Source organism: Pieris brassicae, chromosome 3 (assembly GCF_905147105.1).
Source record: "Pieris brassicae chromosome 3, ilPieBrab1.1, whole genome shotgun sequence".
In the NCBI taxonomy this organism is placed as follows: Eukaryota; Metazoa; Arthropoda; class Insecta; order Lepidoptera; family Pieridae; genus Pieris; species Pieris brassicae.
The window spans coordinates 13,338,328-13,358,313 of NC_059667.1; the positions used below are offsets into that span (position 1 = coordinate 13,338,328).

At 35.7% G+C, this 19,986-nt stretch overlaps 2 protein-coding genes across 3 annotated transcripts; one reads left to right on the plus strand and one right to left on the minus strand.

The window, feature by feature from the left end:
- Positions 1 to 263: 263 nt before the first annotated feature.
- On the minus strand, positions 264 to 5,610 carry LOC123707265 (ubiquilin-1). Its single transcript, XM_045657164.1, has 11 exons — positions 5,428 to 5,610; positions 5,094 to 5,280; positions 4,894 to 4,991; positions 4,670 to 4,813; positions 4,461 to 4,599; positions 3,819 to 3,926; positions 3,137 to 3,411; positions 2,761 to 2,874; positions 2,159 to 2,344; positions 1,854 to 1,986; positions 264 to 1,674 (listed from the first exon to the last, which is right to left on the minus strand). Exons 1-11 carry the CDS (start codon positions 5,527 to 5,529, stop codon positions 1,598 to 1,600), a joined length of 1,563 nt encoding a protein of 520 aa, XP_045513120.1. The 5' UTR covers positions 5,530 to 5,610; the 3' UTR covers positions 264 to 1,597.
- An 813-nt stretch (positions 5,611 to 6,423) lies between these two features.
- On the plus strand, positions 6,424 to 19,801 carry LOC123707324 (tubulin polyglutamylase TTLL13-like). Of its 2 annotated transcripts, XM_045657255.1 has the most exons (20): positions 6,424 to 6,489; positions 6,559 to 6,688; positions 6,762 to 6,849; positions 6,947 to 7,118; positions 7,442 to 7,642; positions 8,111 to 8,203; positions 9,084 to 9,225; positions 9,643 to 9,758; positions 10,458 to 10,586; positions 11,232 to 11,385; positions 11,854 to 11,925; positions 15,681 to 15,847; positions 15,923 to 16,018; positions 16,433 to 16,559; positions 16,638 to 16,856; positions 17,523 to 17,663; positions 17,978 to 18,079; positions 18,450 to 18,510; positions 18,880 to 18,976; positions 19,635 to 19,801. In XM_045657255.1, exons 2-20 carry the CDS (start codon positions 6,683 to 6,685, stop codon positions 19,669 to 19,671), a joined length of 2,220 nt encoding a protein of 739 aa, XP_045513211.1. In that variant the 5' UTR covers positions 6,424 to 6,489; positions 6,559 to 6,682; the 3' UTR covers positions 19,672 to 19,801. The 2 variants fall into 2 exon arrangements, 1 of the variants encoding a protein (XP_045513211.1); XR_006753478.1 differs by lacking the exon at positions 19,635 to 19,801 and having other exon boundaries at positions 18,365 to 18,510; positions 18,880 to 18,967.
- Positions 19,802 to 19,986: the final 185 nt, after the last annotated feature.

Sequence of the window (19,986 nt, forward strand, 5' to 3'; positions counted from 1 at the left end):
ATGACAACATAACATTGTGAGGAAACCAGCATGTTTTAGTTCTAAAAATTGACATGTTTCTGGCGGAGAAGACGATTTTGTCTATATAAAAATTATCAAAGAAACAGATACAATCTGAGGCAAAGACTCAAATAAGATTGCAAAGCCAAAGTGGATTATTAGTCTTTGATTATAATGCCAAAAAATGTAGTTTTTTAGAAGTACAACGCTTAACCATAGCCAAACTAGTAAAACTTGCTAATATTAGACAAATAAAATAGCAATTTTAATATCTCTATTGTAATTGTATTCCGTCACAAATAATTACACATCATTAACTAGAAATACTTTAAAATATGTTCCCAACAAAACTTAAATAATAATAGAAGCAAAGTTATAATATGTTTTATTTTTACAATGCAAATCCCAATACAACATAGGCTTTTACAAATTGCATAACTTTAACTGATAAATTACCAGTAGGAAAAATATAAAGGATGATATTACATTAAATTTATGAATACAATAACAAACAATTGTTTTTTTTTAAATAGGCATTATCAATACTATGTTAGTATTCTTATGATTATTTCATAGAATTTTAGGCAACTCAACAAAATCCAAAATCAAAATAACTGAATAACAATATGTTCTAGTTTAAAGAAGTATCATAATTAAATAGAATTTACTAGAATCCTATAAATTAGAGCACACAGCTGAATTAAACTCTACCACCACAAGACAAAAAAAGTCTTGAACTTATGTATGACATAGACATAGGGAATAAATAGAATGAGCATTTGTTGTTCACTATGCAATAGACAGTCAAAAATTTGACAAAGACAAACAAGCGAATTGATGTTTTATCACAAGATTACAGTTGTGAGGTTTTGGTTTTATCCATTCTCTATGTCTATGGTCCCACTCCACCATTTTCTAAAAACAATAATAAAAAACGTTCAGTGTTCATATAACCAAGCAATTACAAATTTGTGAAATAATGAAATTCAATGTGAGGAACACACTAAACATGTACATTATGTAACAAAAATTGAAAATTGTTAAGCAAACATTACATCAAAGACTGTACATAAGCAATAGCACATTCATCTTTAAATGTAATTATTGCATGCATAATTTTTCTTTTTCTCACCCAAAGCAAGCTATTTACATTCGCCGTTCACAAATATAATGTGGCATTTCTATATAATAATCTTAAACCATTCATGCCTGTAATTAAAATAATACAGTTCTTTCTACTTCAATATAAGCAAACCTTTTTATTAAAATCTGCAAATCTTTGTTGTTTATAGTGGCCACACAAATCATGTACTCTGCACTTGTAATCATGTAAAATTTTCACGCCCTATGATTTAAGACTATTATAAAAAAAATGAATTAACCGTCGACTCCAAAATGTCACAGATAATAACTAAAACGAAAAGGAATGGATTACGACAGTAAAAATTTATCAACTATTTCGATAGTATATTAATTAAACTCAATTAGCCGTTGGGTACACTATGGCCTCGATATTGATAATTACAGGACATAAATGTATTGTAATGTTATGTATCAAGACTATGGTGTAAATCTGTCAAATTTATGCACGAGTATGTTAGCTCATAGAGAGCTGACCAAGCGCCAGCAGCCTCTCCACAGCCGCATTCACGTCGCCGAATGTTGCGATCAATGCTGCAATATAATTATGTAAATATTAAAACTTAGAATTGTTAGCATAATACCAAAGTTTAAATTATTTATAATGATAATTAAATTTGTTCATTCACTAAAGGCTAATTGCCAATTAAACATGTAAAACGGATGCAGAATTCTAACTCCATCTAACTGGGATTTTAGTTTTTGAAATATACCTTGCAAGTTCGCATCCCGGTTGAGAAATCCCATAGCGGCAAGTTGTTCCAATTGCTGTGAGTAGCGCTGTTCAGGTGGCTGCTGGGAACTATTCTGGTCGTTGGACATTGATGACATCATCCGTTGCATAAACTAAGGCCATAATTTTTAATATTACACAAAAACTCAAATTGAAAAATTATTGCAGCAGAATATTACATATTCTATAATAAATATAGGATTTGGGGTTGATTGTTGATATTTACTATTACAAACACTTGTATTTCTAATTTTGAAACTTTATAGAATAAAAAAAAGAACTAACCTGGGTAAATAGCTCACTGTTCTGCTGCTGGCGACCTTGAGCTGGGTTATTTGTAGGAGGCGCAGGCGTAGCGGGTGGCTGAGCTGTGGCAGCAGCGGCGCCAAAGCCCAAGTTATTCACTAAGCTTGGAGCAGCCGCACGTAGCTGCTCCATACCCTGCTGGATTTGCAGCAAAGCACCTAAGGCCTGTAAAGTTTTAATAATAATCATTTTCTTCGGTATTTTAATGATATTTCCTTAACATTTTATATCATAATACCGTTCACGATTTGTTTAAATTTTGTGATAAAGTATTTTTTATCTGTGAAACATTAATTTTATTTATATATACTTCCTGTAGCATCACCCGTTTTGTGCGAAAGGATTCTGTTCTGTTACATTGAACTTTTATTTATTCAATGATGTCATAATTATTAAAGTTCTTTCAATATCTCGGTAGTAATGGTACAAGTTAATACATGATTAAAACTCCAAACGAACATGTAACTTATGTTACATGTAATGCAATAAAAATACTTTTATTTCACTTAAAATAATTTTATCAATGTAGTTATTATTTATAGAAGTCTGACACAAATAATTATTTTTTATTTTTTACTTACCTGTGGGTTAGACATCATTTGTTGCATTTCTGGGTTCTGAAGTTGAGTCAGCATCTGAGGCATCATCGTGCGAATTTGTTCCTGAAGTTGTGGATTATTGGCGAACATTGGATTCTGAAAGTATTGTTTTTGGGGTTAATACCAAAACTAGAACAACAGAAAACTTATGGACAGAACTTATTAATATGTTTTGTGTTTTATCCCTATTATTGTATAATACTACAATTAATATAAAGTTGCCATCTTGATTTAAAAAAACATATGGATAATTTTTCACATATTCATTAATTTGGGTAATTGTTCTTGGGTTCTTATTTATATTATGGTGTGGATGATTGGTTCAAATGTCAATATCTAAAAATAACAAACAAAATACCTGATTAATAAGTTGTGAAGCCATTTCTGGGTCAGCCGCAAGAGCTTGCAGCATACTATTAGTATATGGTGCAGACAACATGGATTGCATTAAGCGAGGGTTCTCTGACATTTGCTGCAGTAAGGACTGCATTCCAGGAGTGTTGATCAGACCAGGTCCAGTGCCTGTGGCTGCACCTGCCCCTGTAGTCCCTGTGCTAGCTGCACCCCCACCACGCTGCCAAGGGTTGGGTAGTGGTTGACGATTTTCTGCTCCTTGTTGAGGGTTGGTACCATCTGAAGATATTTTATATACAATTTGTGTAAAATTTAAAATATAATGCAATTTAATTTAAGTTAGTAACATTTATATAACTAAACCCACAAGAAATGGAGACATTTATATAAATTATAACTTCACTATGTAAAATTGTGTTGAATATTTTCTTTTAATTTGCTTATTACAACTTTTAAAGCTTCTAATAATTATGAGAAAAATAATCATCGTTATTTCTCTCCTAAGTTTTTAAATGTTTTTTGTATATGTATTGTGTATAATATATATTTTTATATATTATTTAGGTTAGCTGTAGGAGAATCAAATAAATAAATAAATTTATTTATTAATAGACTTCTGTAAGAAATATATGTTGAAAAATGCACAAGTAAAAAGAAACTAAATAAATATTAAAATTATTTCATACCTGAGTTATCAACTAGGCCTGAGAATGGATTTCCTGCCATGCTGCTAGCAACATTTAGCATAGGCTCTTGTATATCACGATACATCCTTTGTAATGCGTTATAGCCACCTAAAAGCAAAGCACTGGACATTGTAATAACAATTTAAATGTAATTTAACTAAATTAAACATAAACAAATGATACTATACAAAAGTTGGTGAAAATATACTAAACATTATCTACAATTAGAATGGTAAGATTTTGGCCCAATTATTTCAAATATGTACACACAGAGGGCTAATCTCCTACTAGCTTATGATTAATGATAGTTTGAACCAATGGACCTATGTGTCTGCTCCTATTTCCTATTGGACTGTTTTAAGATTACAGTCAAATCTGTTATAACAATACTGAAGGGACTACTCATATTTGATCATAAAAACCAATAGTTGTCAACAGCCAATGGCGTTGTTATTAGGTACCCAATACTTTTACCCACTGGGACCTTTGATTTTGGTCAATATAATCAGTTGATTTAAATGATGTCGACATAAACAGTTTTGACTGTATAATGATCAAAATAATTAGGTTTTTTTACCACAAACCCAAGGCCTTAGATAAACAGATCTGATTTATTAATAATAAAGAGTAACTTATTATTACCTGGTATGCTTTCAAGATTAGACAGTGCCCTATCATGAGACCTCATTAACTCCTGAAGCATAGCTGGATTACGTGCCAACTCCATAGTTTGTCGAAGGAGGTCAGGATTATTCAACATATGACTTATCTCTGGATTTCGCTAAAAACATATTAATTATTATAATAAGTTAAAAACATATTATTATTATAAAATATTATTGTTTACTTACTGCCATAAGATCCTGCATTTGAGGATTAGATGTAATAAGAGTCCTCATATTTTCAGGATCATTCATCATTTGCTGAACCAATGGATTATCTAAAACATGCCTCAACATTTCAGGGTTTGATAATAACTCTTGTTGCATCCGAGACTGTAAAAGAAAAATTTAAGATTGTACAGCTAATACTGATTATGTTATATCGATGAATTTCATGGTTGTAAAGAATGTACCTGCATGTCCATAAAAGTGCTCTGACCAAGACCCAGGCTTTCCAATCCAGCAAGTCCACCCAAAGAGTTTAGACCAAATGGAGTAGCGCTTACATCCGCTAAAATAAAAAACTTTGATATAAGAAAATCTTATAGATAAATACTCTATCAATTTTTTTAGAATTATTTAAACGATCTGGGTATGATACGGCAAAACCAACCTGGGGGGCGACGGGTAGCTCCTTCAGGCTCTGGTCTCGGTGGGGTTTTTATCACGAGATGCACAGTTAGCCCATCTTTGATGTTATGCTGCTTTAATGTATCGCCATCATTCATTATTTTACCAGCAAATATGAGACATAGTTGCTCTGGTTCGGCATTGAATTTAGGTGACAATACTTCCTTGAGCTAAAATTTTGTTCAAATTATTATATTAATGTTGCCGAATGATTATATTAATGTTGCCGAATGATTAAATAAATGTCATCAGTGATTGCGTATGCAATATCTATGTTATTACGCCATGAAAGCGAGGTTTCGAGACGGTGTACTTACTTTTTTAATATCCGCATCTTCCTCGACATCTACTTGTTGTTTTTCTTTTGGAGTTTTTACTGTGATTGTAATCTTTTTTGGTTCTTCTTGGCCTTCTGCCATTTTATCAAATCTAGATGACTCTGTACTTTGGCGGAACAGCAAAATTTGTATAGCACAAGAATTTGACTAGTGCGCGACCACAGATGACAGATTACTTTTTATCAATCGACCACCAGCCAACTTGTCATAATAAAGGTGCGTTCAAAAACAAAAATTTTGTGTGGATGATTTTCGGGGAACTGGTTAATACTTTCAATTCAAAACTAGGCAAAAGTGAGACGCTAGAGCAACTATAATCGGGCTTGCCAGCAGCATGAGCTAAGTAGTCATCAATCATCAATCAGACATGAATCCGTATTATAACGACATCCCTCCAAAATTGTACCAAATCCATTCTCATACTATAGCATAAAATACCTAAAATAATTTTGATCATTTATTGAGCTTGACACTTTATGATAAGAAAAACTACATCAATACAACATTATAACGATATTATGCAAGGCCATCTACTCTACGATTAAAATGTGAGATGTTATAATGAATGAGAGAAATACCTGCTTTCGACATCTGTCATTGATTTCCGAGGAAACGCGGTTAATTTAGAAGATCAAAAAGTTATTACCTCAAATAAATTGGCGGGTAATTTTTTTAATGATTATTTGTATGTTTTACTTTTGAGTTGAGGGTTTTTGGTTGATTTGTATAATGAAAACTTATTAAATCAACATGAATATGTTCATGTGTTTATATCAAATAAAATTTAACAATATAAGATTTGTTATATTTTCAATCAGATTCAGCGATATTTTAAATTTAGTTATGAAGGGAACGAACAAAATATTTATATCGATAAATCAGAATATTTTCAGATTTTTGCTCGGAGATATCATTTGATTTTATTAATATAATTCTTTCTCGTGTCATGTATTTGATTAATAAATTGACAAGTCACAAAAACAAAAAACAGTGTCCGACAATGTCCACAAAAAATTATCGAAATTTGATTTAGCAGAGTTTGTTAGTATTTTAATTTAGTAAAATTAATTTTCAATATTTCAATCATGTCATAATGTATTTCTCTTTCAGGTCGGGTTGTGATTTAGGCCTATCTTTAGTTTTTTATTTTTTTAAGGCAGACTTAAATATGCTCAGATTAAACTGTGACATATTGTGACTTCATTTTTACTTTTACTTATTTTTATTTACATAAATGGAGGTAAATGTAAATTGAACATTTAATTCTTAAAATTATCTATATTTAACTAAGCTTACTATAAATATTATCATAGTTGGAGTTACAAGAATCTCTCCTGAATGATGAAGATCAGATACCTCACACGTCAAAACATATTAAAAGAAAAACTGAGAAAGGCCAAGGTATTATTAAATCATAATTAGATTTTCTAATTTTCATTGCTCTTATCTATAAAGTGGTCGTTCAATATCGATTTTTTTATTCACATTTTCCATACAGATGAGAAAGTTATAGAAATAGTAAAAGATGATCAAATGGAGAATCTAACATCAATATTACTACGTAATTATGATAACAAATTGTATGGAGAAGACGACACATCACAACCCACTTCTAGGACTGCACCTATTATACCTATGGAAGCTACGCGAAAAAAGAAGAAAAGAAAAAGGTTAATTTTATAACTAAAAAGACAAGCGAATAGACTATTTAAAATCCAGTATCATTTACGCCTAGGTGGAGTCGATTTCTACCGAAACAATATCTGTTTGAAGTCGGAAGGCACAGAAAGCCTACTTGTTAGAAAATTTACAATTTTCGACTTACGCTATTTGAAAATCATTAATGAATGAAATAGATATGTCCGTCCTATGTCAATTTTTAGGGGTTACAGTACTTGCTTCCCGTACCTAATAACCCATTTCCCTACCAAGTCATCATTTTATATATGTAATATTAAATAGATTATGGGTTAAAATTAAATATTTATTTAAGATCGCAAATAACAATATGCCTAACAAATTGTCGATATGAGTCGATTCGTAAAGTTGCAAGTGCTTTTGGTATGAGAGAGGTATCTGAAGAGGACGCCTGGAACTTTTATTGGACTGATATGAGTGTTTCTGTTGAAAGAGCCAAGGAAATGAAGAGATTTCAACGAATTAATCATTTTCCTGGAATGTTGGAGATATGCAGGTATAGTTCATTAGTTACAATGTTTTTCTATCTATTTACATTTACCTACGACTCGTAATCTAGCTAATAATTATGAAACCATTAAAATCGAATGCGTACATATTACATATACCCTATGTATATAAGTAATATGCACGTCCTGTCAATTTGTGAATTTGAAAACAAGAAATAATTTGTTAACTAAAGGTAATTTATAATTAGTTATTTATTCATAAACAACATGAACACTATTCATACTGTACTGCTAAACCAATACGATAGGTAATGTCGAGAAAAATAATATAAATACAGTTGGTTGGCTGGTTCAGGCCCTTGGTATCGCAAACAACCTTCGCCGTCGCACATATCCCCAAGTTCTTGGAGAACACTTGGGTTTCTCACCACCGCAACAGTCTTCAAAAAAATTCTACATAAAAAGCTTTGCATCTGAAGGAGAAAATATTATACAATATTTTTAATTTGTTGCAGGAAAGATTTATTAGCTCGCAACTTAAATCGAATGCAAAAAATATATCCGAAGGAATATAGTTTTTTCCCCAAGACATGGTGTCTACCGGCAGAGTTAGTATTGATAATAATATTTTATTCAACGTAGGTAAAAATGTAAAAAATCATTTTTAGAACGCCTGTGTAATCAATTGTAGTTAAGCTATTAAAATTACGCTTATGAACAACGTTTCGCTAAACCAGTGGTGCATTGACTAGCAGGTTGAGAGTAGGCTGGAGCCTAAGGCGGCAGATTTTTGGGACGGCAAATACGGGAAACGATATCTCATAGAAATCATAAATATTACTGCATTGCACTAATGTTTTACAAATAGAACTCTGCAACAAATTTTGCCGATGACATTCCTCTCCCACTTGTTATTGTACATTTGGTGTAGCAAACTTCCATATTCTAGAGTAAATCAGCTAGTTCGCCACTCCCACTTTGTATGAGTGAAAAGAGCGAAATTGCAGAAAGTGTATTTCCCTCTTTCCTTATCCTCTATTAACCCATACATGTTAGTCCTACTACTGGTTTGAAGCTGCGAACTGTATGGTTTATATATAAACCCAAAAATTATTTTACGTTAGATTTCAACGAAATTGTTGGATTGTAAAAATAGTATAGGCCATGACAATTGTAGGGGCAAGGGCGGCAAAACTTCGCACCTTGAACATTTGTAAAACCGCCACTGTGTTAAACTAATTTAATGAACATACAAATACGTACGGCCTAGTTAAAATTTTATGAGTAAAAGTGTATTTTCATTCGTAAAAATGTTTCGAAAAAGTTTTAAATCGCTCAATCAAACTTAATGGATTTTGTTACATACTAGACTGGTTAAATGAATACAACGCACTTTTTGATGTATAAAAAAAACTGTAGAAATACTTTGTATTTATCGGTTTCAAAAAAACCCGAAGTAATAGTGTCACAATTCGACGTTGCTTTCAGTTTTGGCGAAGCTCTCAATTACAGTAAATCAAGGAAAAATAAAACATTTATTATAAAACCAGAATGCGGCAGTCAAGGCCGCGGTATTTATCTTACGAAATCTCTGAAAGAAATAAAACCCACTGATAAACTCATCTGTCAGGTATAAATTTGATTTATTTTAAGAAAATATTTGTATTTTACAATAAATTTTTCGGTTTGTTATAAAAGTTTTTGAAATGCTCTGATGATAAGACTTTAAGTATTAACTACAAATAAAAATTGGAATTACTAAAAAACTTGTACAAGAGTTTCCTTCCCTTAATGTTTTGAGTTGACATATTTTGTAACATTCCTCTCATCATCGAGATGGGAGCATCTCCTGGACGGGCGTGCCCTCTTATAGGCCAGTTAAAGGATGGGATTGTGGCCAAACGTCTGTTCAGTTCTGTAAAAAGAAAAAAAAAGTTGTATCAGAAAAAAATTGAATTGTATCAAAACTGCATTTATAATGTCAATTTTCTTTGTTAGAAACGAAAGATTTTTTTTTTAAATTGGAATATTAATATATTTTTTACAGGTATATTTAGCTAAGCCATATTTAGTGGATGGGTACAAATTCGACATAAGAGTGTACACCCTTATAACTTCTTGTGATCCGCTTAGGATTTTTGTGTATAACGAAGGACTAGTTAGGTATTTCTTATATTAAATATTTATTGTAAAGCTGCGTAATTAAATTAAAATATTTGAACGTCATGCGGCCAAACTGTTGTTTATAAAGTTTGTGAAAGTGAAAACACATCTTTGATAAGAATTCATAAGTTATGGTCTTTCTGTTGAAGTAGTAAATTTTTCTTAAATTGATTTGATCAGATTAACAATAAGCGATTCTCTTTATTTTTCATATAACCTCATCTGTTCATACCGACAATTTAACTGGATTCGAATTCCCTAATTTATTGATTTAATAAGAGTTATTTCGGTGCATCACCACTATGTGGAACCAGCTGCCCACTGCAGAATTTCCGAATCAATTCAACTTAGCGTCCTGAAAGAAAAGAGCGTACCAATTCTAAAAAGGCCGGTAACGCACTTGTGAGCCTTCTGCCAATGTGAACGTCTATGAGCGGCGGTAGCACACTTAACATCGGGTGGGCCTTCTGCCCATTTTTCCCGTTATATAAAAAAATACTCGAAATAACTATCAAACAAACCGCCTCAATTGATAAGTCAACAAAGCCCTAGAAAAAGAATTTGTATAAAAATAAGTGTAGTCATTAAGCGTGAAAAGTATGAAAGTTCAAATCTAAAGTTTTACTAAAATTTACTTGAAAGGGATATATATATATAATAAAATTTACTTGCATTCAAATTCATACGTCGACTTTGTAGATTTGCAACAAGTCGATACGCGGATCCAAATGTGAATAACACGACGAATGTGTTCATGCACCTCACTAACTATGCACTTAACAAGCACAGTAGGACATATGTCTACGATTCTGAAGCGGGAAGTAAACGGTTAGACAAATTATTTTTTCACCCTCTTGTAATGTCTTTTTAGATTTGTGTATAAAAGTTGGAATTTCTACGCATAACGTTGGCTGAGTTATTTCGTATGCAAACATATGTTCGCGGCATAAAAATATAGCGATCACGGAATGGAAAAGGACCTTGGGTCGAAATGTGTATTTACTAGCTTTCTGCTTTGATTCACATACTTCCATCGTCGATTTTCGAGTCGTTTGCTTATGCTTATGTATGTATGTAAGTGGCCATTATATAAAAAAAAATATTTTATTTCTCCGTTTTGCTGACTGACCATGAAATAAATTCAGTAAATATGTTGTTAAGTCTGCTTGTTATGTATGTATACAGATTCAATTGAATCAAAAGCACACAGTTGTAAAATAATAATTAAGCGTCCAAATGAAGTGAATACAGGAGTTCTATTCTTAACTGTGGCTATGAATAAAATAAGCTTTAAAAAATTTATACGATATAAAGAAAGCTCAAACTAAAAAAAAGTTTAAAACGTGCTTAACATAAGTACTCGTTGTGAATTTCAAATGAAAGCTGGCCCGGTTTACAAAATGTATGAATGAAATTGTGTTAATAACTGTTATACGATTTGCAATCATTTTGACAATAAATGTAATGTACCAGTAAGATATCGACGTTGAACAAAATACTGCTGTCACAAGGCGTAGATCTGGATCGATTATGGCACTCCATAGATCAAGTTATTGTTAAGACGATAATATCTGCCTGGCCCATCCTCAAGCACAGCTATCACGCGTGCTTCCCTTCGCATGATATGGTTATATATCTTTTTTATTCACTTTTCATTTAGATTATTTAGTAATATTACTGGCGCTAGAATCCTTGGTTTGACCTACAAATTTCTATATCTGTTTCGTGATATTTTTTTTGTTATAGCCTTCTGTAACACATGCCGTCGACAGTTCTTAGGCATGGAAACATTTCCTTATAATGATGACCTCCGTACGAGCGAGTGTTAAATATAGACATGGAACGAAAAGTCCATTGGTGCACAGTCGGGGTTCCAACCTTAGGGATGGCTCAAGTCACTAGGACAACAGTCTTACTACGAGCAATGCCATCTTTTAATATAGACTGTAGTTAAACTAGTTCCTTGTTACTAAGAAATAGGTTTAGTTAATTAGTTTTAGTTTATACTTTGCAAAGAAGTAGCAATACGTATTTATAGACTAACTGATATATGTTGAGAAAGAAATAAGAATTCCATGGACATTTTGAATTCTAGGTTCACGCCTGCTTTGAGATACTTGGTTTCGACATTCTACTAGATCACAAATTACATCCCTTCATTTTGGAGGTAAATATGGAATTGTTAATTATTATTAAAGAACTTTAAAAGGTGGCTGTTTTTTTGTAGTTTAATTGATTTAATCATTTTATAAATTTGACGATAATTTAAATTTTTTTGGCGTCGGGACGTGACGACCCCATCGCCCACTGGTGAAATAACCTGTGACAGAGGTTATTTCACCAGTGCAGTCAGTCAACCCCCTTCCTAGTGGGAGTGCCATGCTGTTGCTTTCGGGCTTCAGCCAAACGGGCAGGCACGACCGGGGCAGTACCACTATCTCACAGAAAACCGGCGTGAAGTGATGCAATAGGTTCATCTTATTGTACTCGCGTTTCGTGCGGTGAGTGAGACTCCCGGAGCCCATCAATTCCCCCCCCCCCAGAATATGAAGATGCAGTTTAAACAGAGATTACCCCAGGGGGGTACCACACGTTTCCGCTGTGGAGAATCCCCCTCTGAGCGTCCATCATCGGAACAATCAGTATTCGGTGGTGGATGCACAGGCTGCCCTTCGTATTCTGGGGTGGGCAAAAACTGCGCTAAAAACTATAGGTTTCGATCTCGGGGCAAACGGAAGAATTTACCGAAGGCATCCCCTTCCACGCTCTCAGTGGACTTTACCAATGTTAGGGGGCTCAATTCTAATCTTAATGCGGTTCACTTTCACCTCGAAACTGCGAAGCCGGCCTCATTCTTCCTTACTGAGACTCAGATATCCTCCCCGGCTGATACTTCCTACCTCTCCTACCCGGGGTACAAATTGGAACATTCATTTGTGCCGCGGGCGGGAGTTTGCGTGTACGTCAGAGAGGATATCTGTTCTCGTCGCCTCGGGTCGCTTGAAGGAAGGGACCTATCTAGCCTCTGGCTGCGCGTAGACTGCGATGACCATCCGCGATTCTACGCATGCCTGTATAGGTCCCATAGCGGAAATACCGAAACTGACCGACTCATTGAGCACATCCAAGTGGCTACAGATTCCCTGCTCGAAGGGGTTCCTACCGCTGAAATCGTGATACTTGGCGATTTTAACGCTCACCATGCCAATTGGCTCGGCTCGGAAACCACCGATCACGCGGGAAGATCCTTTCACGACTTTGCTTTAGCTTACGACCTGTCACAAATGGTCCCTGCGATTACGCGAATACCAGATGTGGATGGTCATAAACCCTCTTTGTTGGACCTTCTGCTGACCTCACATCCGGAGACCTATCAAGTCTCTGTTGACCCGCCATTGGGTTCATCGGATCATTGTGTGGTCCGGAGTACTGTGCCTACTACGCGCCCTCCTCGGCTCGTTTTTCGGGTTGTCGCCGTATTTGGCACTATCGGTCAGCAGATTGGGATGGGATGCGGTCTTTCTTTGCGTCCTACCCTTGGGGGCCTATGTGCTTTTCGTCGGAAGCTCCAGACTCCGTCGCTGCCTCTGTCGCCGAAGTGGTTCTGCAGGGCATCGAACTCTTTATTCCATTTTCTGCGGTGCCGATCGGTGGCAAGTCACAGCCCTGGTTTAAGCGTTCTTGCAAGGCAGCATCGCGTCGAAAGCGAGAATGCTTTAATGCATTGGCGGAAGCGGCGATATCTCGTGATGCCAATACCAGCGAACATAAAAAAGCATATAACTCAGCCTCCAGGTGCTTCAAACGGGAAATCGCTAAGGCAAAGTCAGAGCACATCGCCAGATTTGGTGAGAGATTGGCCCAACTCCCTTCGGGGACTCGAGCCTTCTGGTCTCTCGCCAAAGCTGTACAAGGGAATTTTTGTCAGCCATCCATTCCACCGCTGCACAGGGAGGATGACTCGCTCGCCCACACTGCGAAGGAGAAGGCCGACCTCTTGGGCTGTCTCTTCGCGTCCAACTCGACTTTGGATGACCGAGGGGGATCACCACCGACGATTTCGCGGTGTGATTATTCAATGCCGGAAATCACATTCCGGCAACGTGCTGTTCGCAAGGCACTATCTTCCTTGGACATTCATAAGTCGAGCGGGCCGGATGGTATCCCTCCAATTGTGCTGCGTACTTGTGCTCCTGAGTTGGCTCCGGTCCTGACGCGCCTATTCCGGTACCTGTACTCGCTCGGCACTGTCCCGAAGTGCTGGAAGACCGCTTCGATACACCCGATCCCTAAAAAAGGTGATCGCTCTGATCCGTCCAACTATCGTCCAATAGCTATAACCTCCTTGTTCTCCAAAATAATGGAATCCATTATTAATGGCCAGCTCTTGAGGTATCTAGAGGGCCACCAGCTGATTAGCGATTATCAGTACGGCTTTCGTCGTGGTCGTTCGGCTGGTGACCTTCTAGTATACCTTACACATAGATGGGCAGAGGCAATTGAGTCCAAGGGGGAGGCGCTAGCGGTTAGTTTGGACATAGCGAAAGCCTTCAATCGGGTGTGGCACAAAGCACTGCTCTCGAAGCTTCCAGGCTACGGGCTTCCCGAGAAATTATGCGACTGGATCTCCAGCTTTCTGGCCGATCGGAGCATCAAGGTCGTCGTCGACGGAGCATGTTCCGACCTTAAACCCGTGAATGCTGGGGTCCCACAAGGCTGTGTTCTATCCCCGACCCTGTTTCTTCTGCATATCAATGACATGTTGTAACTTAGCAACATTCATTGCTATGCGGACGACAGCACTTGGGATACTCTTTACACTGGCCGGGCAGGTATTTCTCGGGCAGTTGTCGATGAGTACCGGAACAAACTTGTGTCTGAAGTCGAAACTCTACTACGTGGAGTCTCGGACTGGGGTAGACTAAACCTAGTCCAATTTAACCCCAAGAAGACACAAGTTTGCGCGTTTTCCGCGAAAAAAATACCCTTTGTCGCTACTCCTCTTTTCGAAAACACTCTTCTTGTAGCCACAGCCAGCATCGGAATACTTGGCGTTGACATATCGAACGACGTTCAGTTTCGCGGTCATTTGGAGGGAAAGGCTAAATTAGCCTCCAAAAAGCTTGGTGTGCTCAGTAAGGCGAGACGGTACTTCACTCCGGGCCACCGCTTGCAACTCTATAAAGCGCAAATACGGCCCCACATGGAATACTGTTCTCACCTCTGGGCGGGGGCTACCCAGTACCAGCTCCTTCCACTTGACCGTATCCAACGAAGAGCGGTTCGAATCGTCGATAACCAATCCCTCTCCGAGCGGCTCGATCCTTTGGCGTTGCGTAGAGATGTGGGGTCACTCTGCATCTTCTACCGCATTTACCATGGAGAGTGTTCAGAGGAGTTGTTCGGATTAATACCTGCAGCTGAGTTTCATCATCGGACGTCGAGGCAGAATAAAAAATTCCACCCGTATCACCTCGACGTCCGCCGTTCCACGACTGAGCGTTTTTCAAGGCAATTTTTGCCGCGCACCACCGCTATGTGGAACCAGCTGCCCACTGAAGTATTTCCGAACCAATTCGACTTAGGGTCCTTCAAGAAAAGAGCATACAAATTCTTAAAAGGCCGGCAACGCACTCGCGAGCCCTCTGGCATTGAGAGTGTCCATGGGCGGCGGTATCACTTAACATCAGGTGAGCCTCCTGCCCGTTTGCCCCCTATTTTATAAAAAAAAAAAATCCTAATCCATGGAATTGATTTCGTGATTAAAATTAGTGGCGGAGATTTTCTTGTCAGTTCTTCTTGCCCTCTCTACGCCCTTGACTTGCGAACTGGAAGTCAATGTAAATTTAGTGTCAATTTAAAATCTTTTCTGTTGACGTTCATAAGTGTACTTCATGATATAGAAGAACATTTTACTTTAAGGTGAACCACTCCCCAAGTTTTCACACGGACACTCAATTGGACCGCGAAGTTAAGGAAAATCTTTTAACTGACACCTTTACAATGCTTAATATCTGGCAATGCGATAAGAAACGCGTTTTGGAGGAAGACAGGAAAAGGATTAGGGATAGACTATTGCAAACGAACAAGTTAGTTTTTACACGATATTTATATTGTTATTAAACCATTTGAATGCAAAACTAGTGAACCTGAATTATATACAGGTTCCCTGAATATACACCAACAGAGGAGAAGGAACCAGAAAAAAGTCCTTGGCAGACACAAATTCAATGGGAGGAGACGCATTTGGGAAACTTCAGGTGATATAAGCTTTCAATACTCGTGAATATTCTCTATATTATACATATTTTTACAAGCAATGCATAGGTTTCTAAAATGATCTTCGTTTCTATGTATATGTGGAGTAAGGGAAATGGAGGAAGGAGAAGGAGGAGGAGAAGGGATTATAAGGTGTAGGTTTAGATATAGTTCGAGTAGCTCATTGAAGTGGATTAAACCAACCAATCTTATTCATTATTTTAAATGAAAATGGGATCTGTGGAATCACTAGTACGTTGTAATTAATTACAATAGCTAGAGATAAATATAGGTTTGGGAAATCTTCATTTATAAGTATTCTGCAGCAAGCAAGACGTGCTTTTAAAAATTGTCATTCCATTGTACCTGCGTCTTATCTCCACTAATATAATTGTAATAACTGAGATATTTTTCAGACGCGTATATCCAGTAGGTGAGCAGTACGCCTCCTTATTCCAGCAGCCATCTGGTTCATTATACACAGGCACCGCGTCTTCGCGGGCGCGTGGCGACTGCACTCGTGCGCAGAGGGAAGAATTTCAGGTAATATTATGTAGGAAAGGTTATATGTACACGTTGCAATGGCTAAATCATTTGTGATACATTTAGTAATTCCTACAGCAAATCAAAGCAAAAGCAGAAGCGTTAAAGAAGCCTTCTCAGGCAAAAGGCAAAGAAGAGAAGAAAGCGCCAGATGAAGCGAGTGCTGTAACTTCCAATGTAACAGCAACCACCAGCGCTGACAAGACTAAGATTAAACCGAAGGTAGACCCTAAACGGAAAGATATCAAGGACGATAAGAAACTAACAGCCAAGTCTTCGATTCAGCAGGTCATCAGTGTATGTAAAAGTATTCTACTAATATAGGTATTTGTATGTGTATTTTATTCTGTGATTGTCAAATTTCCACAGACCCATCTGAACATAAGTTCATATCTAAAATAGCATCAGATTTACGTTGCCCCTGTTCTAGGTATTATATCTCGAAAGTACTTATGGTTATAGAATCTTTAGTTCTGTTACAGCTTTAAAATTTTACACAGATACATCTATATAATTAATTTCTTTGCACCGACTATTAACAGTAACATAACACAAAAAAGAAAGCAAGATAAACAACAACAATGAATAATTTAAAAAAATAACAGAAATCTATAATTTATTATCAGTCTTAACTTCTAGCGAAACTTCTCTTAACTAATTAAAAACTCAAAACTTAATTTATTACTTATTTTACTAATTTACATACTTTTATAAATTGAAAGTTCGAGCTGTTCTTAGCTGTAGGAAAATAGATATAATATATGGTGTGGAACGGACATAATTCTTTAAGTTTCATTCTTTTTCTTTATAGATACGTTCGTACTTTCACTTTCTTTGATCGCTTTCGAAACAATTATGGATTTGCTGAGAATCGAACCCAGGCCCACCGAGCTTTACGCTTGTCGCTATATGCGTTTATCTTGAAATTTGCTTTAAAAACTTTGGTTATTTTTACGCATTTAGGTCGAAGAGAAAGAACCAAAACCAACTTATGTTTTATGTTCATACGAGCCGGACCCTATAATTGAGAAAGAGGAACGTGAGCGTGTAAATTTGTTGGCGCAACGAGACTTTCTTATTCGCAGCTATGGAATGCTGGAACAGGTATGCATGCAACATGTTGCGAATATTACTGGTATTGGTCCTGGTAATTATGAGGTGGTGAGGTTATGACAAACTGTTGGAAGTTTATACTGCAACGTACTTTAGTAACAGGTATTTTGATTAATTCACAAATCTATGCAGCCCTCAGAAAACAATTGAAATTGCAAATTTGTTGAGTTAACTCAATATACAAATAAATAATGTATTTTGTTTAACCGCGAACATCTTATAAAGAATGAGAACACTCACTGGTTTGAAAAACAGCGAACTCCATACCTACCTTGAAACTTCATCGTATAAGTTTTTTATTTTAGATCTACTTAGTGATGAAGAAAATGGGCACTCTAAGACCTGAAGACGAACGAAAGTACGGTGTCTACGGGCGCCTATCCGTTGTCTCCAACTCGCCGGCCAAGGTTAGTTAGTTATAAAAAAAATATATATAAATATTCACAGCCCCTTAAGTTAAGCGGCTAACACAATGTTTTTTTACAAATATTGTCTTTTATTTACGCAAGTATGATCTTCAAAACCAACATGGTGTTGTAAAATTGCAGAACAAAAATTAATAAAAGCCACAATTAAATAAATTCTTAATAAATATTCGTTTTAGTCATTTAATCGTTTGGGTTAAATGTTCAGTTTCAGTGTTCATCTCTCTTTAGTTAACTTTAACGCCAAAATATTGTGTTTGCCTACAGAAAATGTGAAAGTAAAAAGTCAAAAATCAATAAAAAGAAAAATTAACATGTACAATGAAACGAAAAGATAAAATTTTGTGTGCAGAGAAAAATTAAGAAGAGTAAAGAAATAGTTGGGCATGCACACCGCGGGGAAACATTTGATGGTATGAAATCTGTTTTTTTACCCATAGACCTACCCCAAATTAATATTGTATATATTTCTTAATATTTTGTAAATAAATATAGCCTATAGAATTTAATAATTGCTCCAGTATTCTTTGAGTTAATTCGATATAAATAGATATAATAAATAGTGAGCCGTCTGTAGCGACAACTACATTCTACGATCACTGCAATGACGTCATTAACAACTGAGGGTTGGAGGAGGCCAATGGTTAACTCGAGGAGGAACTGCTCACCATCCTTCATATAAACACATTTACATAATTGTATTGATGCTTTTGTATAACTGCTAAAGCCCAGTTATGAAACGAACAGTTTAACATTCGCCGTTTTTTTAAATATTGTTTTAGATACGCGTCTTCATCGAATAGACGTGGTGATGAGCGATTCTATGATTTCATCATCGCGATTTGAAAGTCAGTCTCGCATTCTATGGACATGTCGCAGGTATATAACTTCTCTTACAAAGTGGTGTATTATTGAATAATAATACATATTATGACATGACTCAAACTTCATTATTGAAGAAAATTGTATGTGATTGCGATTAATAGTAATAAATTTAAAATTGATGTAAAAAATTAAAAATGTTTGTTCAAGTCTTGTGAAACTTTTTTCAACAGCTTAAAGAATTTACGATTATTATTACTTGTCTGTAGGAAGATAATTTGATCATTAATAGAAAAGTTAAAAGTAACTAAATAAATAGAGTGAGCGTAAATAAAACCAGCTTGTCGATCTAATGTAGTACTTATTTGCTACATGTCATTTTAATGTATATTATAATATTTATATTAAGATGATTACTATCGTACTTTAAAAATGTAACAGTGTCGTCAACAGAAAAAGGTAATTTAGCACTGCAGCGATCTCAAATCCCATGATGGTCCTTTGTCCGTAGAGGTTGTTATGCGATTTAAGAAATAGTCACGACATTGACTAATGTTTATCGCAATTTTTGAGTAGTGAGGACATTTTTTAAATGCACCTATAAACATACTTTTATTTTATGATTATTTTTGTTTGCATTATAAATAAGCAATAAAAGTTATCTAGCAATTTTTTTACTGTTTTTCGAGAAACAACTAAAACTGTATTTTTTCAGATCTTCCGTTTCAAGCAATAGGTTTAATGTAAAGTAACGTACCTGTGCTTAAATAGTCTTGTGTAAATAAAACCTTGAAAATATTTTCAAAGTGAATAAAACCATCCCTACTTTCGTCTGGTCTCGGCACTTCATAAATCTTTAAGAATATACAATTGTTTTGTTTATATGTTCTTTTATTGCGTTACCAAATAAATAATCCTTGTGAGACCATGTAAGGGGCTGAATACAGAGAACCCATATTTATTTTTATTCGTAGACAATAAATAGGTTTGATTTATAATGTAAGATGGGAACAGCAAATTAAATGAAAGAGAATGGCAGAAGATATTCGTAGTACTTGCTTTAGAAA

Excerpts from the sequence above, each read along its gene's own strand:
- LOC123707265 (XM_045657164.1), bottom strand. The coding sequence starts at position 5,529 with ATGGCAGAAGGCCAAGAAGAACCAAAAAAGATTACAATCACAGTAAAA. Across the intron at positions 3,927-4,460 it reads TAATCTTGAAAGCATACCAG|GTGGCTATAACGCATTACAA; the intron begins GTAATAATAAGT and ends CTTTGCTTTTAG. Across the intron at positions 3,412-3,818 it reads AGGCCTAGTTGATAACTCAG|ATGGTACCAACCCTCAACAA; the intron begins GTATGAAATAAT and ends AAATATCTTCAG.
- LOC123707324 (XM_045657255.1), top strand. Across the intron at positions 16,857-17,522 it reads CGATTCAGCAGGTCATCAGT|GTCGAAGAGAAAGAACCAAA; the intron begins GTATGTAAAAGT and ends TTACGCATTTAG. Across the intron at positions 18,977-19,634 it reads ATTCTATGGACATGTCGCAG|ATCTTCCGTTTCAAGCAATA; the intron begins GTATATAACTTC and ends GTATTTTTTCAG.